This window comes from Limulus polyphemus, unplaced genomic scaffold (assembly GCF_000517525.1).
Source record: "Limulus polyphemus unplaced genomic scaffold, Limulus_polyphemus-2.1.2 Scaffold1090, whole genome shotgun sequence".
In the NCBI taxonomy this organism is placed as follows: domain Eukaryota; kingdom Metazoa; phylum Arthropoda; class Merostomata; order Xiphosura; family Limulidae; genus Limulus; species Limulus polyphemus.
The window spans coordinates 153020-180968 of NW_013666700.1; the positions used below are offsets into that span (position 1 = coordinate 153020).

The window sequence follows — 27949 nt, forward strand, 5'->3', positions numbered from 1 at the left end:
CACAGAACAGTAAATAAAGAAGTAAAGCAAACAATTATCTCTTCTAGTTGCTTGATGTAGGTTGCTAAGCCTTTTAAAAATTTGCACGTGTAGGATACGAAACAAAATAATTTTTTAGGTTTTATATGTACAGTTGTATTATCAAGAAATCGTAAGTTACTATATCAGTACCATAGATTTCCACTATAATTTATCAAGCTTATCAACTAAGCTGTATTTCAGTCTACAAAAAATATGAAATTTTGAGCAGATCAAAGACACAACCTATCTCATTTAAATCTTGGTTTGAAAGAAAGGTAAGCCATCTAAAGACGTTAAAATGGCTGAGAAAGCCACTAGGGGGACATTCTGCGCTTCCGATTGGTTAATTATGTCATATAGAAGTAAGTGTATATAAGGGAGCATTTCCAAAAATGGAAAGAGTTAGGCGGTGTGTCACAGTGTGTGATTTATTACATGAGCAATATCTTGGCAAATAAAAAAGATAAGACCTTATTTTATATTCTGGCTTGTCAAAATTGGTAATTTGAATTTCTAATTCATACAAAACTGTAGACTTAGTATTTTGACATCACAAACATCTAATTTGAACCAGTGCTGCATTCAACATACCAGGTGACACACAAAGAATCGATGTTTAACTGTGTTTTCTTAATGTTTACTTTCATATTAAGAAACTGAGTAAGGTATAATACTAAAATTTGACATATAATCAACAGTTTGATACCAAAATTATTGACATGAATTCATGAAATAGTAGTTCAATAAAATTCTGAATGAGAGTCAACAAATGCAATGACATGGCTTTTCACCCATGACCATTCTGAAAAAGGTTAAGCTGCATGAAGTTAGAACTAAATCTTTTTTTTTTCATATTTGCCGTAATGATTAATATTAATGTTTAGTTTTAATTGATTCACTGCTGTAGAGAATTAACAAAAACAATTTCCTTCACTTTTGAATGTTTCAGCTTTTTTTCCTTGGATTAAAAAGTTTACTAAAGTGATTTTGTTATAATAAATTATCAAATTTTTCATTTTAAATCGGGGGATATTTTTCCCACTTACACTTTGAATTTTTTTTTCCTAGGCACCATCAGTATTTACTTTGGAGCTGAGCTAAGCCAACTGTACGATGATTTTTCTCGATCACTAGCTCGCTTTCTGCATAACCTTATGGCCACTAAAACACTATCAGATGGTCTGCAGGTAAAATTTACCAAAAATATAACTTTCTCACTATGTTTGTGTGTGTATTTACACACCTGCACATAATATAGTGTATATTTTCTGTTTATTTTAGAAGAACAATAACTTTAAGTTGTCAAGTTAAACAGTTTTGTTTTTATTCTGTTGTCTGTTTGTCAAAATGAGCTCATTTGCTGATGAAATATGAAATTATAAGATTTTGTGTATAATAAGATTTAAACCCTTTCTTAGTTGAGACAAGCTTATTGTTTAGTATAGCAAGTACATTATTATGTGTACGTTTTATATAAATCTCATGCTATTCGTACATAGCACAGTGACTTTATTTTTGAGATTAATCACTTATAAAGTATTGAGACCATAGTGGTCACTTAGGGCCTCTCCCATCTGTGTACCTAAGTCAAACTTAGGGCCCCCACAGTGGCACAGCCGTATGTCTGCGGACTTACAACACTAGAATCCGGGTTTCGATACCTGTGGTGGGCAGAGCACAGATAGCCAATTGTGTAGCTGTGTGCTTAATTACAAACAAACAAACTTTCAAGATAGAACAGGATGAGGCTAGCCAATTTCACAGAAATGTAAAAAGTATGAAGATATAAATATCAATTGAGAACAAATTGTAAAATAATTAATATGAATTATATTTTAAAAATTTTTAAGTTGTTATCAGATTAAGCTATGACATATAATATTAAAAAGCATATCAGATGAAAAAGTTAAACGCATCTAAATTGATGTGAAACTTCTTTAAGCTTGTTAAACAGTGGTGTTAACCACTGAATTTCATCAGTCTTTTCTTTTTAATGCAAACATTATTTGTTTTGTTTTTGATGATAATTTTTCTTACTTGTATATAATGGGACTGCTATTCACGGAAAATTTTTTGTGTTGTGGGTTGATTCCCAGACAAAGTTTCTTGGTACTGTATCTTTCTTTTTTTTTCAAATTCTAAATAGATATTTGAAACCCTTCACATACCAAGAATCTCAATTGTACACCATTGTGTCTGAAATTTTCCCTAGTTTCCAGGCTGTGATATTGTAAAATTCATTTTGCATTCCTAAATCTCACACAAACACTGTAATGATCACAAAACATAACCTGATTCCTTAACACTATAAAGCTATGTTCTCTGCAATTTTCATGAGTTTTGTTGATAGAGTGAATCATGGAAGGCTCAACAAAGCTTCTATTATAAGGTGACTAAGTGCAGTACCTGCCTGAACAAGAACGCTGGCTATTTTGTTGCCAGCCGCCTAAACTCGGAATCTTTGTGACCAGTCATTATAGAGGAATGAGTTTTTTGGGCATAAAGATTGAGCTCTTTATCCGAGTACTTTCATTTTTCAGAATATTTTCAATATTAAATATTACAGGTCAAAACATATTTGAATCAACACAATTTATTGAATTTATTAAAAGGAAGGGGGTATGGGTTGGGCTTTACTCCATCATAACCTGGAAACTAGTTTGAATTTGGATATGCTTGTGGGCAATTCATATTTTAGATATTGCAGGGAGTTCAAAACTGTATTCAGAATTAAAGAAAAGGGAGTACTGGACCACTTTATTTGGGAATCGACCCACCACAAATGTCTTCCTGTATTACAGACTGGGGGTTAATTCATTTTATAATTTACTATTCTGTTTGTTTTTGTTTTTTTTAAGTAGATAATATTTGTTTTAAGAATTCACAAACGGATATCTGAGTAGTATTTAAATCAAAGTTTTTCAAGTAAATATCAGTTCGTGGGTTTACAAAAAAGTGAAAAGTGTTCTATTGATTTATTGCTATTATTAACAGGGTTAACATATTTGGCATTATTTAAAATTGCTTATTATACTGTAACTCCATTATTAGAATGTGCTGCTAGCCCAGATGGGAGTTAATCCTTGGAATCAAGAAGATTGGCCTTTACAAGTGTACAGTAGAACATTATCAATCTTAGCTCAGGTAAGGAACTTTTAATCTCATTTAAAGTTGTAAGTTGATGGAAAGCTTTTATGTATTGTATATTGAGGAAAGTCTATAATTCCTTCTTATTTTTTAAGAGCTTTAAGGTATTAAATTTGTAAGGAGTTTGTGGGTTAAGAAACGAGTTGAGCATCTTGTAATTATTGGAATTGTGCTCTGTAAGAGGTATTTTTCTTATAATTTAATGTTTATGAACTGATATATAACTTTCCATATGGGGTAGCTGGATGTGACAGAGTAACAATCAGTTTCCATACTATAACTTTTAATATGTTATATGTAGCTTTAAAAAAATTTGCAAGCTTTCAGTAAGTTTTGTACATAAAAAAAATAAAATAATAATAATAATATTTTTAGATTAATTATTTTTACTAAAAATTTATCCATGAATATATAGCCAGTGTTAACTGCTCCAAGATTAAAAATACTTTTCTTCATCTGAAAATTTTCAGATTTCATTTGCATAACCTCTTTAAATAAGTATCAATCATTATTTTTTCCAGTAAAACTATATTTAATCTATTTTCTCTACCCTAACTCTTTACAGACTCACTCCATTTGACCAACTTTGTAACTACCATATAAAGTATGAAATAAATCTAAATTACCTTTTTTTTTCTTTCTAAAATGACTACAAATTGTACCAAAAAACTACATTTTTTTTTATCTTAAGTAGACTCTTTATACTTAATTTCATTGTTTTATGGCCCTTTTGAACCATGTCTAATAATCCTGCCTCACAAGTTGTAAATCACTCTGCAAACTCGTAACTCCTGTTACCGTATTGAATGATTTAATGCATGGGCTGCTTGCGAGCATGGCCCGTGAAGAATTTTTATTCTTATCTTTTTCATGATCTTACCTAATCTAACTTTATCTAACCTAATAAGTTTTTGATTTTTGTACATTTTAGTTTGTTTTGTAATTATAAATAATAATAATAAAGTACATGAAAACCAAGAAATAAATTATAATACTTACGTTTGACCTCTTATTTCTTACTGTCAGTTGTCGATGAACGTAGAATGATAATGTGCACAAGGCAAACAATGTTTTATAACTTATATTTTAACTGGCTTTTTAACTAGGACTAGAGGAACTTGTTTAATTTACTTTTCTGCTTGGTATGAACACCACGAGATAAACTTTCAAACTGAAGACAAAATTGACACTACTCTGTACTTAAAACAACATAGCACTAGACTTCATTTGATAGATTTAAACTTTGACTTTCTATTGGTTATAAATTATGTAGTATAAAACATTAGTAAGAACTGTTGGTAATTTGTGAAAGATGGGACATGACAGGTGGCATAGCAAGTGAGTCTGATTTTCTAGTTTATGACTCCGTAAACAAACAACATTGAAGTCTATAAAAATTAGACTTTACCTTAGTAATATCTATATTATTATTATTAGTTTACATTAAATTCCATACTTCGGAGAGGGGTGGTAAATAAATTAGATGTCAATTATTATTCTAGGGAAGATTAAGGTTTTTTTTTAAATATTTCCTTATAAATGTAAGAAATTAAGACCTAAATGATACTAAAATTTGGTTTATTAACTACGTTTTGATGACAATTTTATTCGTATGCATTAATAATAAAGTAGTTTAATTACATTTTGAATTGTAACTCTAGAAATTTGTGACACCTGCACTTTGACCTACCCTGACAACTGTGGATAACGTATCAAACTGGTTTTAAAGAGTTTATTCTGCTCTGTAGGTTCTTTTACTCAGGCAACAAAGGGAGAAGGATGAGCTCCGAAGTGAAAGTGAAGCAGCTTGTTCTTTAATTTTGCAGCGATTTTTAAATACTTTGAAGAAAGTAATCTTGACACCTGGCAGTGTATCTATAATAGAAGAAGGAGAAGGTATTTTACTGATAATATGAAATATACATGAAAGTGTATATAATGTGAGTCACTGGGGTCGAGAGAGTCAAATCAAATATACCAAACAAAAATATATGGCTAGTTGGAAGGATTTTAAAAAAGTGTTAAATCCATGAAGTCTGAAGGTTATAATTTAAGTCTGAATTTAAGATTTTTAAAAATACATGGTTTTATTATATGATTATATAAAGAAAGTTGATATTTAAAAAAAAATTAATATATTTCAGAGAGAAAAAGTTGTTGGGATTGTGAAGTATAAAAGACACATTCTATATGAACTTATTCAAAGCCATGAGAAGATGGGAGGTTTAGATTTTATATCATGACCTGTCAATATCTATAGTTTGAGTTTATGATTGGTTGACTTTTCTCACAATGTTAGAAGGAAATGGAGAAAACCAAAATCTAAGAGAATTGGAGGGGAGATGCATCACATGACAAACAAAGTCAAGCTTAAAAGTTCATTTAAGTATTTCCTTTTGAAATTAAAACGTGGATAATCACTTTTACCAGTCTTAGTTGTTGTGAATAATTAAATGTATACATTTTCCTGTAGATGTGAATGTTGAGCATGCCCAGCTGTTGTTGTTCCTTTTCCACAACCTTCAGTTAATGCAGAAAAAGAAAATACTTTTACTAACTGGACAAACCATATTGGATGTGGCTCCTATTGTTGAGAGGTAAAAAGAGTTGTTTTTTGTTTTATTTCTGTGTTTTAATTTATCACGTACTATTTTACCACTGATATATTAATGTGTGTACTTTCATCTGTTCTGTTTTAGCCCAAAGAAAGACTTCCAAATTATATACCTTAGTCGACTGCTTCTCATATTTGAGTACATGATGAAAAACTTGTATGATGCTCCTTCGTCTCTTATTGATCAGGTGTGTACTCAGTTTCAATTGTAGGTTCTGCTGTTACTTTAAAATTTTTATCTTCCTGAATTTTATATTTTATTTCACACTCATTTTCTTTGAATTTTTTCCCCATTGTATTGCAGGTCTATAAAAGTCACTTTAGGACATTACTTATTCCTCATACTTTCTTCTTTTTTTTCACAGGTGACAGTAAACTTATTCAGTTCACTGACAGGTCCAACCATTTCAGAAAAAGATAACACCAGAGGGCACTCTCGAATGTTTTTTGCCTGTCAAGAGTTGGAAGAAAACTACTCTAAAAATCTTCCCTCGGATGATGTTCCAGGTATTGTTATCATCTTCAATCTTCTACTGTGAGGGAAACGGACCTTAAGGGTTCCAGAAATAGATAATTCATGTTAAAAAGTAGAAAAATATTCTACTCTTGAATGTTATGCAATTCATTTTGTGTGTGTAAATAAATGGAGATTAAGCCATGTAAAGATACTCTAATCTTGGCTAATTGGTCTGCAGAAGTTGAGGATATTACACTAAAACAATTATGGAGCCCTATCACGTCATTATAATCCATGTCGTCGTGTTAGGCCATGTTTTATCTGATAACCATACATCTTGACAGTAACTGTGTAAAGACTATGGTTTTTCTAGGGCAAATTTCATAACAAAAACCCATAGGTGCTACATCCAATGACTTGACTGGTATGTATTTGTGTGGAATAGCATCACTACTCATTTCATTCTCCAGATGCTTCAGGTATGAAACAGTTTAATGAGAGGTATCGTTAGAAGCCTGTTTTTGGTGAACATATACCTTGTTGGAGATCTTTCTTGATTATCTTGTACTGTTGCCTGAGGAACAGGGGAGCTTATGCCATTGACTTTTATGCTCTTGTCTGTTTAACGATGCCACAATTTGCAGATCACAACTTGGGTATGACTTGTTTTTGTCTCTTCGTGGATAGTCCTAGTACCCTAAATTGTTGTCACGATCCTTTCTTTTCCAATGCTTTGAAGTAAGGGATATCCTTATTTTGGAAATTCTATATTCTCGATCTGAACACATCTTTATGATCTGAGAGCACGAATATTTTGCATCTAAAAATGCTGGTACACACCCTACCCAAAAATGATAAATTTTGTTGGCATCATATAAAATGTCAAACAATGTCAAAATATAATTCGGATACATTCTATCCCACTGTGACATTATATTGCATGGTTGTCATCTGACTTGCTGATTTACATAGTCACAATAATTTTAATGTTATGTACTCTACCCTGTATAGCTGTGTGTGTGTGTGTGCACAAATAAATCAAAAGGAATAGTTTATGACACGTGGGAGAAGTATGTATTTCTGTTGGTGTACGTGTGTCTTGTAAGTTTGTTAGCATCATTACTCTGTGCAAGTGCATTTTTTTAGGAGTTTGAGAAAAATCTGGGAAATAACTCAGTCTTATCTTTTTGAAATACCTAAATAAAATATAAAAATGGATTACGTACATTGTTCAATAGCAGTGCATTCATATTTTTTCTGAGATCATTGATCGTTTTGCATTTTGAAGTCTGTCTGACTTAAAAAAAAGAATATCAACTGAAATAATCATAAAAGTTCTTAGTCCATTAAATTTTATTTCTAAAGTGCTTGTACTGAATATTAAAATACGACATATTGTTTACAGTCTTTTCTACACACACATATATGTGCACACACTCCAACTTTCAAAAGGCATGTTATCCAAAAACAAAATTACAAAAAGGAGATTTTAGATTATGGAAGTATTTAACAAAATAAGCACATAAATCAAACATCATTATTATAGCTCATCCCCAGTAGCTCAGTGGTAAGCTTGAGGGCTTTTAATGCAAATTGTTTGGGGTTTGCTTTCCATAGGAAAAAGAGTACATTCAACATTCAGCCCATTGTGTAGCTTTGTTCTTAACAACAAACAAACAGTCATTATAATGAAAGCTGTTTTTGCTCTGTACTTTTTCTAATATAATGAAATATTGTATGATTTAAAAAACAAACATTTATTGCATTATACTCTACAAATCATCATGCATGCATTGTTTTGCAGTGTGTGTCATGAAACCGAGGTTTTACAACCTTACCAATGTGGATATTAACACCCAAGATGTTCCTAAGTTGGATGGTTTTGTAAGTATAATTTTAGCTTTTTTTTAAATTATGTTTAGTATTGAACTGGATGAGTTCAAAATATCATGTTTGTTAAAAGATATTATAGTTGTTTGGAGAAATAAATGTTGACTTTTTTTTAGATATCAAATTGTAAAAATGTAAAATTATTATTTTGTATTAGAAAGTAGTTTAAACTTTGTAAATATTTGCTGACAGAGCTTAAAAGTTAAATTTTCCTTATTTTCCATCAAAGTAATATTTGTTTGTTGATGTGAAAAGTTGACTGATAACTTAAAAATTATTTGTTGACTTTTATTGGTTGGTGTTGGAACTTGACTAAGTTTTCCTAAAATCATTTAGTATATTTCGTGTTAAAGGTATGAAAGTTTACTATTAAAAATAACATTTCACAATACTGTGTTTTTGTTTTCAAGGCTTGCAGTTTCACATTGGGAACTCCTGATGTCCTGAAGTATTCTGCTTTATATTCGGCCTTATCATCTCTGTTGACTGTAACAAGGCAGTGTGACATATCTGAAAAGCTATCATTCCTGGTAAGCCCTTACCAGTGTGCATGTCTTTCCCTCATCAAGAGCAGATTGATGTTGTAATAAAGTATTGTTTTTAAGGAAATTAAGAATATTTTAACTTGGGTCATTTATTTTAACATATTTATTATCTGATTTGTTTACATTTTTGTTATTCAAGCATTCTGATTGTGTGGATGCTCGACTTCCAGTGTGCAAGTTTTGGGATTGAAACCTCTCGGTGAACATGCTCACACTAACAGTTGGGGGACATTATAATGTGAAGGTCAATCCCACTATTTGTTTGTAAAGTGTAGGCTAAGAGTTGATAGTGATTAGATGTTTTCCTTCTAGTTATATATATATATATATATATATATATATATATATATCACTTGTAAGTTAGGAACAGCTAGTGCAGATAGCCCTCGAGTAGCTTTGTACAAAGTTCAACAACACCAAACAGATTGTTTTCAATTTTATATTGTAATCAAATACAATGAAACCAATGAGATAAAAGGTGTCTTATAAAATAGTTAATTTTAAGTTTATTTATGTTGTAAAAAAAAATTTTGTTAAACAATTCATATTTGTGATTATCAAATAATTAACAGAATATTTAAAATTTCCTTGAATTTTTTTTAACATGCTCGTATTAAAAACTATTTTGTTAAATGTCATTGTTCATTGACCTGGAGAAAGGTAAACACTTACAGGAGTATGGAAGGTAAAATGAATACTTACAGTAAGAGAGAATGTAATGAAATTGTCTGTAAAGAGGATGAAGACCAATAATGAAAAGGGGAAAACGTTTTTATCTCTTCTTTCTTTCTTTTTTTGTTTTCTTTTGCACATAGTTGCATAACATTTTGTCATGTTATTGAAAAGAAATAGCTCTGAGTTCTTTCTTTTGATATTGCCACAAGTACAAGATTGTACTTGATTGATTACTACCAGTTGGGCTATAAGGAAAAATACTAAAACAAAAAAATCCTAAGTATCTAGAAGGAAGAATGTGAAATTGTCTGAACACTCAAATTTTGCAGCTGTAGTGTAAAAGGAAACGGGAAAAATGGATGCTTTAGGGTTATTTTTTTCATCTATATTTGATTGGACCATCTATAGATATGAGAATCATGTATGCTATTATTTAACAGGAAACAGAGAAAAATATTAATTTTCTCTGCAATTAATCCTTTCTGTATACACTTACAAGATTTTAGAGATACTTTAAACGAAGATTTAAAAATCTCCGAAATTGGAGGGGGTGGAGTGGGGAAAAGCACTGTAACTTTTAGATACTGCAATAGCATTGAAAGTTGAAATATTTTTGTAAAAACAAAAATAAAATTGATGTTCTTGTTAAGAGTAATTAAATGACTGTGAGAGACATACAGTAAGTTTGATCTCAGGGCTGTCCTATACAATATAATGCCTAACATAGCCAGCTGGTTAGGGCTCTTGATTCATAATCTGCAGGTTGCGGGTACAGTTCCCCATTCCACCAAACATACTTGCCATTTTAGCCGTGGGGTTGTTATAATGTGACAGTTGATCCTACTATTTGTTGGTAAAAGAATAGCCCAAAAGTTGGTGGTGGGTGATTATGACTAGCTGCCTTCCCGTTAGTCCATCACTTCTAAATTAGGGATGGCTAGTGGAGATAGCCCTTATGTAGCTTTGTATGAAATTCAAAACAAACCAAACAAATAGTATAAATTGGTTAAATACTCAAGACCTTTCGAAAGGTGAATCTTTCTTCTTCAGTTTACCCCTGAAGAAGAAAGGTCCACCTTTTGCAAGCACTCTGGTTATAGGGTATCGATATCTTTATGTTAAATTGATATCTTGAACTGATATGTTTTTCTAAAATGCTGACTTCCTTTTATAGCAGCACATCCTCTGAATAACTGCTAATTAAATAATAATAAAGAAAAAAAGGATTAGAATTATTAGCCAGTTGTACACTTGAACATTTAAAAAAAATTATTTATCTTTTTTGTAAAAGCAGGTCTTTCATTATGCAGCTACACATTTGATTAATATCCATTCATTGAAGTTCAGTGGATAACATTGTTTTTTTAATTAATAGGGTGTATGTGCAGTACAGTACACCTTCTCGTGTGTATGGAGGTTGCTGCTGTGTCTTCCACCTTCAGTGTCTTCACTAGAGTCACTTGCCACAAGCAGTCAAAGTTTGGCTCCTTCACAATTGCTCATGTCTGCTGTATGGAGTCCCCGATGTAATCAACAAGTGTTTTTCTATGGTTGGATCAAGGTCGGTGATCTCTTTATATACCAGACTTTCGTCTTTTAGTGGTTTATATAAAACTTTTTAAATGCAATTGTAATATCAAAAGATTACTTGAAATTAAAAAGCATTGTTATATACAGATATTTTAATTATTTTTGTTATTTATTATATTCCCCCCCCAACTGTCTAATAATATAGGAAACGTGTAATTGAACAAGGTTGTTGGGGGGGGGGGTCTTTGACTTGATATAATCACTTGTAGTTATATCTGGTAATGGTTTGATCTAATTAAAATAGTTAAGCAACTAAAAGGCTGGGCCAACTTTCTTTCATGTTTTGAATTAGTATAATATCTACATGTAAAGATACGTTGCTGTCTCAAAATGGTGAAATTATCATGTTGTTGATGTCACTTCACACTGTAATTGACAAATTTACCAAAACTTTTTTTGTCTTTTGTGGTTTCCATTAAATATGCATTAAAGTAAAGCACCAGCTAAATTTTCTTAATTATATGTCTGAATCCAGATGTGTCTAGCAGTTAATATTCTGGACTGTGAATCTGAGGGTTTACCAGATGTCACAAAATCACTTTCTGCACATACTAACCACAGTTGCATTATGACCATGATGATCAAATCTCACTATTCAGTTAAGAGTGATCCAAAAGTTAGAGGTTGAAATTGTTGACTAGCTACCTTTCTTGTAGTCTATTAGCTCAAAATTCGGGACAAATAGCTTTAGTGTAACTTTGTGCAGATATCTGAAACAAATAGTTATGTTTGCTTTACTATCATCCCTACTATTCTTAACAGGAGTTGCTTCTGAATTGTTTATGATGTAAGTGATCTTAATGATGAACTTTTTTTACTCAGTGAAGTACTTTTTAAAAAGCCTGTTTTTTTTTAGGATGCTCTTGTGAAACAGGGACTCACAACACAGAAAGCTGAAGCTTTGCTTCGATCAGTGACTAAAAATACTGGAAATGTACGATACGATATCAAGATAGTCAAAGAATTCATTAACAAACAGGTTTGCACATCTTGTATTGCATTATTTTCAATTTCTTGTATTTTCTTGAAATTTGGTATTAAATATTGAATTATTTTATGTACGTTTAAATACTTATTTTTAGTTCATGTTTAATGAAAATCTAAATTAAAGACAAAAACTTACAGGTAACAAATTTCGTTTTATAGAGGGATATTATATAGATATATTTGAATATGAACCACAGTAACTTTTTTCTGACTGAAACATTACTATTACTCTTCTTGTTTACTTTTTTTTAACTTCAGTTGACTGAAGGTCCTGTGTCATTAAATGGACCAATATTCAAAGATGATCTTCCTGAGCTACTGGATATGATTACTTTAGAAGCAATAGTAGCCAAACTTCAGATGGGACTTGATGCTTGTTTTGCTAAACCCAAGGTAGTTTTGTGTTATACTTTGTATCATTAGGATTGTAAGTGTTTATTTTAACAACAATTGAATAGGAATTTAAAATTTAAGGTTGAATATTACAACTGTTGACCCTCAAATTACACAATTGTTTACATACCGTTCACTAATGGTCATGAACATACAATTTCTTATTTCGAATATGTGTGTAGATAAAAGAAATGAAATTAAATCAGTTATTTTCTACATAAAACACATGGGATCCCAGCAATATTTAGTGGAGTTACTTGCAGTATTGCTAATATTTTTTTACTTTGTGTGAAAGAGACACACATGTTACTAGAGCCCTTTTACCAACAAAATCATGGACCCTCAAGCAAAACATGGCAAAAATAATTTCAAAAAAATATCTTAAATTTAAATGACTGCAGGGTTCATGTTTCTTACTATTTGGATAATTTTGGAATTAAGAATAGTTTATTCCATGGTGTATAGTGTCTAATACTTGACTTTGTTCTTTAGATTTTTTTTATACTTGTAACTTCTCATTATACATCTTATGAGATTGTAGTTGTAAGCCCAGGAATACATAATTTTTTGTATATCTTAAGGTTTATTCCTAACTTGGTGATTGCTGATTGGTAGAGGTTTTTTAATAACCTTGAAATCAGTTAAAGTTTGAGCATTTTTATTATTTTAATTTCAATTCCTAATTGTTTCCTACTGCTTTTAAGAGGTCATAAATAGTTATTTTGTAAGGCTTAGCCATGATCTGATTTATTTTTGTGCACTATTAATAATATAATGATTATGACTACAGTTTTCAAAATTTTTCATTCAGTGAATTAGAAAATTTTATTAAATGGTTAATTTGAAAATTTAATTTAAATCTAATTACTTAGTTTTATTTTTGAATCCAGTGTTTTTAAAATTACTAGGGTAACCCAAGTCATTGGTAATAGAGAGGGAATTTTGGTTACACGTTCTTTTTAAGACTAACACATTTGTTTTGTTAAATATCAATGTTTGTTTTCTGTTTCAAGACCTATTATCAAATTATTCTTGTGTAACATTTAGATGATTTTTTTTCTTTCCTTATTTGTCTAAAACTACAATGGTAAAGTGAATTTATGAAGTTACTGAAAATTAACATTATCAAAAAAGTATTTTATATTTCTGCATCACTAAAAAGTTTTTATATAGACACACACAATATTATACAGTTATGACTGCTCCCTAAACTGCTGCGATACTATAACTGTCTAGATAGGTTTCAAGATATTAATATCTTCATTTCTGAGATCTATATCAATAAATTTACAATTACTCAAAATTCTTTCGTATAATAAATGCCTTTTTGGATCTCCATCACTTTTGTGTGTGTGAGAGAGAGAGATATCAAATCAGTGTTGTCTCTTTTTTTTTTTTACTTTTTTGTGCTGTTGTTATTGTTGTTTTTCTAGTGTAATATTATTCTTGTGATTTCTAATTTAAAAATATTCATAACTTGAACTTAAACATCTTTCTTTCCATAACAATCATTGGGTTTGCTTGTGTCAATAATAGAGTGACAGCTTGGGTAGTGAAGCCAAAGAATTTTCACAAGAACTGTTGCCTGTTGTTCTTCAGCTGGTAGAGATGTACTCTACATGTATCAGGTATTGATATTTGTTTTTATAGTGAAATACAAATATAGTCTTGTTTTTAATTCTTCTATTTTTGTATTTAATATTTTCAAATTAGTAGTGATTTACAAGATGTGGAAAGCATATATGAAAATAAATATTGGAAGATCGGATGAGCCAATTCTGTTTGTTGCATAAATGTTCTTGTACTGACAATGAACTTAAAACTAATTTAAATTTATTTTGACTTGTAGCACTATAAAGAGTGCTGGGTTTGGGTGATATTTTGATGGATGTGTCGCTGACTGCAAGAGAGTGAGGAAATCATGGAAAGTGATTGTTACTGTATAAGATTCCTTGTAAGAGAAATGTAAAACTAGGTGTATTTTATAAGTGCAATCCACTGAAGTAGTGAAAATAATGTCGAAGTTTTACACATTCTCCCTGATGATTGAAGAATGTTACAATAATGTTTTTTTCAGTTTATTTTGGAACAGTAATTACAAAAAAGGAATTATGATAGGAATAAGGCATGAGGAAGTCAGTTTAGACTTGCGATGCTAACCCGTTATTCTCCCGTGTAGATGAAACATTGGGCTGGGGTCAAAAGGTTCTTGCAAATCTTTTAACAGTTAAGATATGTCAATTTTCAGCTTTTGATGAAGGCAGAAGACCTTGTATCCGATACTTCAGAAAACATTAAAGGAGCCAAATAGGGATAGTTAATATTGGCTTTTATTCACTTGTAAAAGTATAAAAATTTAAATTTCTTACAGAATATAATAAAAATCAAAACCATTTGTGTATATGATTTATTTGTCTAATACACATGGCAGATGGGATGTGGTGTATAATTACTACAACCAGTTTCATGAAGAGAAGCTTCAAATTTGGATAACAACTTGTGTAGATTGACATTTAGAAATTAATAAGAATTTTTCATGGCTCTCACCAGATGGAGCCTTTTACACCAGATGAGTCAGAACTCAAGTAATGACACAAGTCCTTCAACTAGAACTCTTCAAGCCTATGACTTGGTGTTGCGAATGTCTTCTAGTCAGTGTGCTAAGATCTCCAGTTTTGCTCTAGCTATTGCTGGATATCTACCTGCATCTCTGCGAGGTATTTTGGACAAGTGGAACTCTTGCAGTGTGGCTTTGTGCAACTGGGTAACTGTTTCATTTTTAAAATGGAGATTTGATTGGTTCTTTTGTAATTACTATTTATACTGAATGAGTACGTTATGGCACTATTCAATCGGATTCAAGACTAGTTACTAGATTAATGATTAAGAAAAAAACTACTTGATCAACTAGTAAGCTTTTAATTTTTGTAATAGAATTATATAAAGTCATACATTCCATTCATTATATGTATTTGTAAGCAACTATTGACTATAGATTAAAGTTGTTTTTTTTATCACTCTTGCCAAATTTCAGTATCTTAACCCTTTTCAGTCCATTGGCATTATTTTGGCCACTTCTGCATTTGCATTTTAAAAACTTAACTTTGAAGTGAAGCTATATCTGAAAAATATACACTTCAAATAAACTTTCAAACATGGTTATGCGATTTTGTGTGTGTGTAAATTTGCAATTTATAATTATGTAAAAACTGCTGCATGACTAAGTGTATAATATTCCCTTAAGCAACATGCTTATTAATCCTTGGCCAGTAAAATAGATATTCTTTATTTCACAGTATCATCTTAATAAAAATCAACTCTATAAAATATTTAGAAGTTATATACAACTGTTTCAAAAAGGGCCTTCCAGCTAATCTTTAAGCTCATGCAAGGTTGAAGACCACCATAACATACCGCATTAGTGTCAAATTACAAGTGGAAGTTTTTGTACAGCAAAAACAAACTGCAAAAGTAATTACTTCAACAGAATAAATAATCAGGGAACCAATAGAATTAACTGACCAATGTAACATGAGAAAAAAATGAAGTGATATAATTGGATTATCCGACAACAACAGTTTTCGATAGTCCGTAACGTTCAAACCGATGCTACCGTGTTTAACTGGCTCCCACACTATAAAAATGGAAACCACATTACCGACTATCGGACGGTCTCTGCCTCAATAAATGCTTACGATGTAATAAGTAAAGCTTGGAAATTTGAAATCAAAGTAATAAAATAAAAGAACTCTACAGCAAATAGACTGAGAGCAAGAAAATAATCACATGATATTTTTCATGATAACATTAGCTTTATTTCAACAGATTCAGAAATCCAGTTACATGCTAGTATTTGTAATTTTTTTATTTAGTTAGAAGTAATAATGTATGTTTGTAAAACTGATATAATTTTAATGTTTTTGATATTAGAAGGACTATATATATATCCCTATTACATTTTTAATTGCTGTTTTCAAACTAAACCTTGGGCTGTACTTTGTATTTTTGTGTATAAGATACAGTGGTGATAATTTTCACAATTGTATTTTTGAAACAGTTGTATTTTAACCCTTTTTGCTGAGAGTAGGCATAATTTTCATAACTTACTAGATTACATTAATATATATTTTCTCAGTGTATTTTTTTCTGTATAATCAGTTTGGTTTTCTCAAATAAAAAATTAGATATATTAATATAAAAATCCTATTTTTCTAAGATACCACTCTTATCTGTCAAGTGAATTATAAGTAGTTAAGATTTTATCAAATGTAAGCATTTAAACAACAAAATTAGAAGACAGTCCTAAACTGCAAAATATTTTTTTTACCTATACTTGCATCAAAAGTTTATTGTTGTACTGATGGTAATTTGTTTAATTTTTTTAGCGGAATGATTTTACTAAAGATGTCATCCCTTCCGAAGGCTATGTTTGTACAGTAACAAACTCCCACATTTCAACACTTTCTGGTAAGATATTTGTCTGTCTTTATTATTAGTATCCTTATTATTTAACCTAAATGTTGAATGTTTTTAAAAATTGTCTAATTATCATATTTCATATTTAGTTCTTATAGGTTATTATAATTAATGTGTCATTTGAATTACAAACAATGTTTTCTAATTTCTTACATTTTCTTGTTATTTCTACATATTTTCTGTGTTAATCTGAATAACGTACTTTTATGTGATGAAATTTGATTGAATGGATGGTATATGCCTGTTGTAAAAACAGAAGTATTGAGGACACCGTTTCCAAAGTCTTTCGTCTCTTATCATCAGGTCCTGAAGATTAAAGGCAGAAGTCTTTTGAAATGCCATCCTCTATACTTGTATTTCTACAACAGGCAGTTGCTGTCAAATCAGTGAAGTTTTATTATGAATACTCTGCCCAAATAATCTATCAGAGAATGTCCTTGTACATTTTATGTTTGTAGTATTTGTTTAATATAATGATTATATATAGTTATTATCATCATTAGTTATTCTTGTTCTTGTTTGTCAGTGACTCTGGTAAATAGCTGGTTGTGTATTTATTGTAATATAGTAGCATCAGTACATTTGTACTGTTGTGTTTTGACTGACTACAAAATCATGAAGAATCTTGTATTTTGAGTAACGAAAGTATCGTGTTAAAATAAATAAATAAATGAATTGAAGCTTTAGAAAATATTATTCACAAGTTTATGTCTTCCTTTTCATTTACTGTAATATATATTTATTTTCTTTTACGTAGAGTATGCTGCATTTACAACTAACCCTAACACAAAACGCTTACTACGTCAGCTTGTCAGATTTGCCGGAGACCTGATGATGTAAGTTTCTTTTTGTTTAATGTTAGAAGTCTAACAAAATGTTGTTGCAGTGGGAAAGAGAGATTGAATTTTATCTGTGGTAAATGTTGGTATACTAATGAATAAAAAAAACAAAAAATGTAGTTTCTGATTTTATAATACAAGTATGAAGAAACATATTTTAGATTTACTTGTGGGGTTATGAGTTTGTTGATTATAGGGTGTGTAATCAATCACTGTATGATCTGACAAAGAGCACTAGCTCACAACATCATCCTTCTTTATATTTAAATATCAAAAACTTGGCAGTTGTTCAACCAATTATTAATTTTGATATTTTTGTCGCCTATGCAGTTTTAAGTATTTGTCTTATAAATCAGACCACAGAAATGCCACCAATATTGCAAGTAATCATATGTAATACTGCTGCTGGGGTTCCCTTGTGTGGCTTATGTAGAAATTCAGCAATATCAACATGCTGTTTTCATCAGTTCTCTGCACTGAACGTTATAACAGGTAAAAATATAAATTTATTTAATATGACGAAACAAGTGACCCCAACCACTAGTGAATGATATAAAAATAAGTCCAAAATTATTTGACAGTTAATAATACAAATGTCACATGTGATATTGAAAAACATTAAGGATTGTCTGCATCTTGTGTTTATAAGATCTAATAAATCAATATTACCTTCTGATCATAGCAAGCTACCTATGTGAATCAGAAATTAAAATAACCCAGTAAGGAATAGAACTAACTCAACACAAAGATATGGAACCCTATGTTAAATTCAAGTGCTTTTAAAAGGTGGGAATATAGCTAATTTAATATTCTGTTCTTACGTTGTTACTTACAATGATTCAACTACGTTATTTCACAGGTTGGGTACCTTTACTATTAGTGATATTTTTGTTCATAATCTTCGTAATATTTCACATGGTTCTGCCAGCTTGAGAGGCTTTGGTTAGTCCTAAATCCATATAAGCTAACAGTGTAAAATAACCTTTCAAATGAAAAGATAATGTATTAATAAAAAATAAATTGGATATCTTAAACATTTTAACCTGTACTGTGGAGTGATATTGAAGAAAGAGTAGAGTGTAACTTACTTACAGAACACACAGAAAAATAATGGTTTACTTTATGCACAATCAAAGATTTCATGTTCCTTGAAGAGTCTGACATCAGTATCTTAGAAACATCTTCTGACTAACGAAGGCCCATTAAATGGTGCCAATATTATGACTTTCGAGCAGCTTGACATCTGAGAAATTATTTGCTACAACTTAACAATAGTCAGTTTAGCAGGATGGAATGGAGAGTATGGCAAACACTTATATTTATAAATATAAGTTAAATGAATAACAGAGTCATACAATAAAAAGTAAAAATATTGATACTCAGATTAAAATGTAATGAAAGAAAGAGAGTACAAATATATCGTGAGGTTTGTCTAACACAACTTTGGAACTAACCCTTGTCAGTTTACAACATACATGGAGTGGGCAGCTGGAAATAATAGATAAAATTAAACTGTCATTAGCAGCTGAAGAGCATGTGTGATAAGATTTTAGAAAACTTACAGTAATAATAAGAATATGAAAAGTAACAATAATGGTAAATATGATGAAGTGTTAGAAAAGACTAACGTATCTCATAGTGTAACATTACTGTGAGATGTAACTAATAACGTAACGTTATGGTGAGATGTAACTAATAACGTAACGTTATGGTGAGATGTAACTAATAACGTAACGTTATGGTGAGATGTAACTAATAGTGTAACATTACTGTGAGATGTAACTAATAGCGTAACATTACTGTGAGATGTAACTAATAGCGTAACGTTATGGTGAGATGTAACATTATTGTAAAAGCACAAGTACTTTGTTATACTTCATATGTAATACTTACTGATTTTTAACATTTTTGTACACTCTTGTTTGGTACAGCTGGTGCCCAGATAACTTTCGTACGCAACAAATAATTCGATCTATGTTGCCACTTCTGCTGGATTCCACCACAGAGTCAGTTAGTGAACCAGTAAGTTCTAGTATACAGTTTCTATAAAGAAAAGTTTTTATGTATGTGTGTGTGTATATATAAACTTTAAAAAAAACAACAAATTTTGTTATACCAAGAACCAGTGGTAAAAGTTTCTACTTTTCATGTTTATTTAGATAATTTTGAATTCTGATACAGTAGTTTATATTACTGTTATGTTTCTAGGCTACTCTAGCTTTGGATCGTTTTATCGGTTCTGCAGACAGTGAGGAATGTTTGCCATACATCTACCAAGAAGTGTTGGCTAGAAGTTATGACCTTCTAATTGATTATTCTTCAGGAGTGAGGTATGTTCTTGTAACATTGGTAACGGTGAGTTTTTCTTCATAAAAAGAATCTTGTATTGTCTGAGACAAAGACTACAATGCAAGAGTCTGCATTAAAAAGTTTGTGCTTGAAGACATTTTTGTTTAATCTATCATGTAAACAGGGAATGATTCACAAAATTGTTAACTAGTAATCTGTTAATACTTACATAATGTTACAGAAGGATCGTTGCTTTCAATGTAGTTTTGTCACATATCAACACTGTTTTCTATGGGTTGCAGTTCATTTCCTCCTATGTCTTTATCTTCCATATTCAAAAAGAATTACCAGATTATTAATCACTTCATAATAGTTAAGTTGTTACATAAGTAATAAGAATATTCAATACAATACTTGTAAATTAAAAATCTCGTTTCTGAATAAGTAAAATTATTGGCATTGTTCTTTAGATCTACGTTTGTATTCTCATATTTTGAACTTTACTGTCATACATTAAATAAATTATTTTTTTTATAGCCAGTTGGTAGGTTATGAATTTAACCTTTCAAAAGTTATCAATCATGTTATCCCAGAAATTTGTGAATTATAAAATAATCTGTAGTATTGCCATACTGCCTCCAGGTGGCTCAATGGTAAGCCTAAGTTTTTAATGCTAAATTTCTAGATTTGATCCGCTGAGTGGGCACAACACAGATAGCTCATTATGTAGCTTTTTGCTTAACAACAAATCACAACATTTTTTCTAAGTTTGGAAGCAGAGAGGAATTTTACTGCAGATGCAAAATTGGCAAGCAACAGTATCATATTTGATAAAAGACTGCTTTAAATAATTACAAAATAAAACTGTTTTTAAAGTGAAAACACAATATTTAGTTACATAACCATTATATTGTGTGAACTCATAAAATAAAAAAAACTTAACTTTCCCAATTTCAAATATGTGACTTTCATTAGGTGATAAAAATATCTTTTACGTTACTCAGGGATTACTGAAATTATGAAATAGAATCCCATATAGAATGAAACTAACAACTGACTGAAATAATATTAAATTACATATAGCGACATTGCCCTCATGTTTGTTTGTTTGAGTGTGACTAAAAGTGGTTGACATTTTTCTGATCCAGTTAGATTCAATATTAAAAAAAACGAAACCTTTTGTTCAAACTCAATTTTGAGTGGCTTTCCTTAGTTGTTACATTTAAACAGGTCCATGACCTTCAACAAGAAACTAATGGAAGTTATTCTTATACATCTTGTGTTGTTTAACAATGAAGTGATAGTGTGGTTTCACAGGTGTTGTAGTTACGGTAATCAGTGCTTTCGATTAATTACTAACAGAAATCATTTTCTTGTTTTCTAGGTTGTGTTTACAAATGTTTTCTATAGTAAATGTATAGACTAGCATTATTATGTTATGATCTGATGTTTAATAATTAAGGAACCAAAGTACTTATGGTTGTTTCTTACCTAAATATGTTATAGTTAGAAATACAGTTTAAATTGTATTTTGTTCTTATTATTATATTTTAGTTAATTATTTATTAGTTATGTTTTAAAATGCATAATTAAAATGTTTAAATATACATCATACTGTTCTCAAGGCTTACGATATTACTCGCTAAATGAAAATTTTTGCCAAATGGTCGCGCATATCTCCCAAAGAAACTGTAAACGCCTGAGGTCACTGTTGACTTGTGTTGAGATGAATAACAAGTTATGAAACATAAGCAAGGAAAATAAAATATTAAAAATTAACTATGTGAAAAAGGAAAAGACCTGTAATTATGAATTTCACAAAAGGAAACTTTTTAAAGATATTCTCCAAATATTAAAAGGTATGTTTTGTTTTCTAATTTTAGTTATTTTGTTGCATTTTATGTTGATGATAAGAGCTAAAGTTAGTGATATGGTAGAGAAAATGAAAAATAAAATATAAAAATTTACCTTAAAAAAAAAACTTTTGATATCCTTTTAGGAGGTTCTAGAGATTGTGGAAATTAAAATATGAAAACTGTAAGATGAAGAAATGTATGTTTATACATAAAATGAAAATCACTTTGTACTCTATTTGTTAATAGTTTGAATGCGAGTAACTGCAATAGAAAAATAATATATTTTTTGTAACAATAATTATAAAACTGTTATTATTTGTGTGTAAGATACTTCTGATCTTTTAACTGGTCTTGGATAGGATACGTCAAGAAATCTCAATTACTGCATGTATTGTGGTACAATTGAAATTCATGACTCTATTTCCACAAATTGCATGAGCCTGCCCTGAAATGGTTAATTAAAATTCAAAGAGATTTTAAAAATGTAATGTCTTTTTTTTTTTACCAAATGTTTACCTTCAGGTGTAAGAAGCAGTATGATGATTAGTGTTAGCAGATGTTTCCCATAAATACATCTCACTTTGTCAAAGTTTACAAATTTTTCTGATGTGTACCATTTGATTGTCAGTCCGTTTCATAATTCTGTCTGTGTTAATGTCAATACGGTGGATAGTGATTTGTATATTTTAATGTTAATACTAATTAAATTCATTGAATTATTTTTGTTCTAAATTTACTTATCTGTTCTAGTGAGGTCGATGAAAAGATATTCCATGAATGTCTGAAGTTTATGGAAGGATTATTAGATAAACAAATGGGCAAAAAAGCTTTAGAAAAATTCTTCACTGAGAATCCAGAAAAGGGTAATTTTTTTTTAATTGTTTCAGGATATGGGAAATTAAAGAATTGTTACTTTTTTTTTATGTTTAATCTAAAAATATCCATTTTTATTCTAGATCTGATTTTGAGGTTTTTTGTATTTTATGGAAATGTTATAACAAGGGATAGCTTGTATATAAAATAAAGAACTGAAATAAAATTATAACTTACACACATTTTAATCAGCAAATCAAAAAGAAGAAATGGTCATATACAATTACATTATGTAGATTACATGAAAGTTTTGGACAGAGTCTATTTTAAGAAGCTAATTTATTATTATGTCTTTATTATACTCCTTGATAGTTTTGGGTAGAGTCTGTTCCTGTGTTTATTCTAAAAAGATAATTTGTTGTTATGTCTTTATAATACTCCCTGAAAGTTTTGGGTAGAGTTTGTTTCTGTGTTTACTTTAAAAAGGTAATTTGTTGTTATGTCTTTATAATACTCCTTGAAAGTTTTGGGTAGAGTCTGTCCCTGTGTTTATTTTAAAAAGATAATTTGTTGTTATGTCTTTATAATACTCCTTGAAAGTTTTGGGCAGAGTCTGTTTCTGTGTTTATTTTAAAAAGGTAATTTGTTGTTATGTCTTTATAATACTCCTTGAAAGTTTTGGGCAGAGTCTGTCCCTGTGTTTATTTTAAAAAGGTAATTTGTTGTTATGTCTTTATAATACTCCTTGTTAGTTTTGGGTAGAGTCTGTCCCTGTGTTTATTTTAAAAAGGTAATTTGTTGTTATGTCTTTATAATAATCCTTGAAAGTTTTGGGCAGAGTCTGTTACTATGTTTATTTTAAAAAGATAATTTGTTATTATGTCTTTATAATACTTCTTGTAGATTTTAGTATGTTAATCAGTAATTTTTGTTCCACAGACATGATAAACATTTTGCTCTCAGCATCCAACGAGAATCTAAGTCCTACTTATGGTACTAGAGTACTGAAGTTTTTTAGCAAGTTATTTCAGCAAGGTTAGTGTAATAATGTGCTTTTCTATATTCTGTATTGTTTTGATTATTTTGATGCTTTAAGGTAAGTTTAGATTTTACCAAATTGATAAATATTCATACTAGTACTTTTAATATAAACATTTCTAAACCTTGTTTGACTCATAACTTGTATATTTCTAGATTTTATTTTTAACACAGTATAAGTATTTGCCAAGTATCTGAAGAGTGTCAAATTTAAACTTACAATAAATTCTTTTTATGACTATCTGATGTGTATAAGAGTCATCGTCATAAAATAAGTTCATATTTGTAAGAACTAAATTTAGATTTTCTAGTGATGTGTGAGAGAGGGAGAAAAAAAAAGTCAACCTTTTTTTTTTCACATTGCAGTAGACTAAATTTAGCTTGAAGAGTAGCCAAAAGCTATGTCACAGAACTTTTAAGTAATTTGGTCAAAATTGTGTACTTTTTTTGTTAACACCTGCTACACGAGCCAGCTTAGCATCTTTTAGTACTGAGTCTAGGGTGATCTACAGGGAGAGTCATACCAGAAACTGGTGGTTTAGTTATTTCAATAGATCTCAATGAATGAAGCTATGCACAACTCCTAAAATGAAGAGAAAAAAAAACTAACTAAATATTAATGAAAATACGACATGATGAAATCTATATGGATTATACTATGGTGGTACCATACTGGGCATTATACCATCCTTCTTATATTTACTCTTCATTGCAGAAATGGCATTTTTAATTTGAGAATCACTAGGGAAGTCATCGTGTAATGCATCTGCTTCAACTTCAACACTGTATCTTTGGGCTCTACTGTGCTGTCACTAGTTTCACAAAATATTGAAATTAATGATGTCATATATGATTCCAATCCCCCCCCTTTTTTTTTTTTAAGATAATGATACTCTTGTGTCCATTGTTTTATGTTTTGCTGTCAATGCAGTAATCACTTGACGAAGCTCTGATTCAGCTGGTATTTCAAATTGATTGGGATATTTTCAAATAAGTTCTTCCCTCATCTGACCTGGACCCACAATTTAGCTTAATTGCTACACTTAAACCATCACATTCACAACCACATTTAGAACATTTCAAACATGTTTGTTTGCTAAATTGTTTTACTTTACATTTAAAAGTTAACTTCTCATGGTTTTTGGGTCCAGTCACAGGTCTAGTTCAGCGATGTAGACCTCAAACATAGTTTCCAATGTCTTCTTTTTTATCCAATCAAAATAACCCAAACCTTTCTTGAATGTCTCTTTTGATCCTCAACAAGATGTCTGGCTGGCTCGTGTGGCAGGTGTTAACAGATGAATAAATTATGTTATTGCATAATTAAATTTTATATGTATAACTCTGGTGTTTTCACTTATAAATCAGCCTAGAAATTGTCATTATTATCATGTCAAAACAAAACCAAAAAAAAAGTACTTTTAGATATTGAGGGTATTTAATGAATCCACTCAGTGGAGAAAAACCCATCGGACAAGACTTTGGAAAAGCTGTGCTCGACTCTTAGCAAGATGAGCAAGCTGAGTAAACTTGACACCTCTGCACTTCACCACTGGTTAGAGAAGATTATATCTGGAGCTCCCTCTCAGGTTTGTCTGAAACTTTTACTTCCTGCATAACAAGAATATGTCAAACTCGGGTTGAGACAAGGTTTTAGTTTAAAGTATTTATTATAAAGCAGTGTAAAAAATGTCTGAATATTTAAATCAAGCAACTATCTTTAGAATTCTGCTTTTGTAGTAGACACTTTAACATACCTTACTTCTCAGTTAAACATTTCTTTCATAAACTGATTTTATTTGTAAATGTTATGTGAATTAAAACAATATGGTTAAAGCTTAAATGTGTGTCTCTTCTGGCAGCTCGAAGGAGATGAAGGAAGCATGCAGGAAAACAGATTGTTGCTACAAAGTCTTACATCATACATTGTGAAAGAAAACAGGTATGGATATTCAGTTGTCATTTACATGAGGCCCTAGGCTATTGCAGTTTTACCAATTGATTTTTATAAAATTATCTGAGAAAGTATTAAGAATCTTTTAAGAAAATGTTTATCTCTGGACATGTATGGGAAATGTATGATCCAGTATATGGTGGCAAAAATATTTTTTTATGGAGGACACACGGTGCAACCGATACACACTTATTAAACACGTGAAATATTGTACAAGAGCTTCATGCTTTATCGAACACTGAATGGGATCCTTTATGATACACAAAATCCAGTTGTCACTAACTTAAAAGTTGTTTATTTTTATTCATAAATGTATGCAGAAACTTGAGATTTCATTACATAATACTTTGTGCTTTTATTAGAATCCTAAAAGAAAAGAGTTGGTATAATCTTTGTTCTTTTGGCAGTGCTGTTGGAGAAGAAGTAGCTAATGCCATCCTTTCAGCCCTTATACCAATGGGATCTAAAATACTTTCACCAGCATCTGAGGGTATTGGGTTTTCAGAGTTGATGGTTGTTATGGCAACATTAGCAGGAGCAGGATCAGGATCGGGCCACTTGCAACTCTTCAAAGCTGCAACTGGTTGGCTAGAGCTCTGGTGAGACTTAGATAAGGTTTATAGGTTTCTCTAAAAATGCATTTAGGTTTTCAATAAGGTAGTATTCAGTATTGATTTTTTTACAAATAATGTGTAATACATGTATGTTGAGGTAACAAATGTAGTTAAATATGGGTTTATTTTGGAGTAGAAATACTACTTATCAAAATTTCTATAATGCCAAGTAATTTTATTGTTAACAACAAATTTTCTTGTTATTTTTTGTGATAGTTTCTATAATATTAAACCTTTTCTGTATACAGAAAAGAAAATATGAAGTTTTTTTTTTCTTTTCTTTTTTAATTAGTAAGAAATACCTTGTCCAAAAAGATGTTTTAGAAAAACTTGAAGACAATGTGCCAGGAGGCAAGGTAAGTGCATTTATGAAGAAGTTGTGTGCAATGATCAAGAAAATTACATTTTTTATTAGTGTTATTTTATTTATACAATAAAGAAATGTTTTCCAGAATAATAAAAGTATATTTATTATTATTATTTTTTACTATGGTAAATTTAAATGAGTTTTTTTCATCATCAGAAGTGTTTAATTAGAACATTGTTCTTCTGTGCTTTTATATTGTTTGAGTCATTCACAATTTCCCATTTCCATGAACATATAACACATTTATTCGTACCCCTAAAATGGCAAAAGTTTTTAAGAGAAATATGAAACATCAGCCTTTAAATGTGGGCTACAAGGACACAGAAATGAATTAAGTTCACAAAATTTACCAAAGTTATTGCTGGTCAAAACTTGACAAATGTTTATTTTATTAACATAATTTTTAAAATTGATTAAAAATTACAAGAACAACAGCTTTTATAATAGTCAAATTCTGATTTTAATAATTACGGTTATTGTATTTTTTGAATTAATTATTCAGTTCAGTGGCTTCTTACCCTCTCCCTTACAGGTTCTTGTTAAAATAACACTTCTGCAATGATGTAGAGGTATAATACTGAACAGGTGTGAACCCAATGAAAGGTGGTTATAGATTATTCTTGAAAGTATAATATCTAAATACTTCGATTTTAATCTTAATCCACATCTGCTGAAACAAAAGACACTATATTAAAATATTTGTTAAGTAGTGAGTAATTGTTTATACCAAACTACTAAAAGAAAAGTACTTTGTATATTCTACATGGGTAGAATCAATTTTTGTGTAATAGTTTTATGTATTATTATGATCTACCTTACATCTGGTTAAACGTTGATTCTAATTTTTTTCAGGTGACATGTGTTGTTAGGATTAGGAAATATAGTTTCAGAATTGTTAGGCAACTACTTACATATTCACTGATTTATCTGTTCCTATTGTTAGCATCAGGTCAATATTTGAATCTTGCTTCTGTCCTACTCAGTCAACAATGTACTTTTAGTATTGTTGGGTTATTGTGCATTTATAGAGTTATTTTTATATATTCTTAGCATCAGATTATGATGGAGTCCACCTGCTATCTGCTGTCCTACTTAGCTGATGTTGTTGGAGCTTTAAAGATGCAAAATGAAAGGTAAAACATTGAAAAAACTCTAATTTTTAACTATAATATTACCAGCCTAATAACCCATTAAATAAGACAGTATTTATTAGTTTAACAAAAGTCAATTTGTCAGTCCTTTATAGGGCCAGGTGGTTAGGGCATTCGACTCGCAATCTGCTGGTCTTGGGTTTGAATCCTCGTCCCACCAAACATGCTCGCCCTTTCAGCCGTGGGGGCATTATAATGTGATGGTCAATCCACTATTTGTTGGTAAAATAGTA

At 30.4% G+C, this 27949-nt stretch overlaps 1 protein-coding gene across 3 annotated transcripts in view; it reads left to right on the forward strand.

The window, feature by feature from the left end:
- The window catches only part of LOC106462088 (E3 ubiquitin-protein ligase UBR4-like), a 115009-nt gene that overhangs the window by 31622 nt on the left and 55438 nt on the right, over positions 1 to 27949 (forward strand). For all 3 annotated transcript variants that reach the window (XM_022389219.1, XM_013921970.1, XM_022389220.1), the window contains exons 15-38: positions 1090 to 1208; positions 3073 to 3165; positions 4917 to 5064; positions 5642 to 5765; positions 5868 to 5970; positions 6148 to 6289; positions 8044 to 8123; positions 8540 to 8659; positions 10725 to 10910; positions 11796 to 11918; positions 12185 to 12319; positions 13856 to 13947; positions 14870 to 15083; positions 16705 to 16786; positions 17553 to 17631; positions 19566 to 19656; positions 19843 to 19964; positions 22530 to 22642; positions 23532 to 23627; positions 25086 to 25219; positions 25493 to 25572; positions 25992 to 26183; positions 26491 to 26554; positions 27616 to 27698. In XM_022389219.1, the coding sequence (XP_022244927.1) occupies positions 1090 to 1208; positions 3073 to 3165; positions 4917 to 5064; positions 5642 to 5765; positions 5868 to 5970; positions 6148 to 6289; positions 8044 to 8123; positions 8540 to 8659; positions 10725 to 10910; positions 11796 to 11918; positions 12185 to 12319; positions 13856 to 13947; positions 14870 to 15083; positions 16705 to 16786; positions 17553 to 17631; positions 19566 to 19656; positions 19843 to 19964; positions 22530 to 22642; positions 23532 to 23627; positions 25086 to 25219; positions 25493 to 25572; positions 25992 to 26183; positions 26491 to 26554; positions 27616 to 27698 (2815 nt within the window). The remainder of the gene's footprint in view (positions 1 to 1089; positions 1209 to 3072; positions 3166 to 4916; positions 5065 to 5641; positions 5766 to 5867; positions 5971 to 6147; positions 6290 to 8043; positions 8124 to 8539; positions 8660 to 10724; positions 10911 to 11795; positions 11919 to 12184; positions 12320 to 13855; positions 13948 to 14869; positions 15084 to 16704; positions 16787 to 17552; positions 17632 to 19565; positions 19657 to 19842; positions 19965 to 22529; positions 22643 to 23531; positions 23628 to 25085; positions 25220 to 25492; positions 25573 to 25991; positions 26184 to 26490; positions 26555 to 27615; positions 27699 to 27949) is intronic.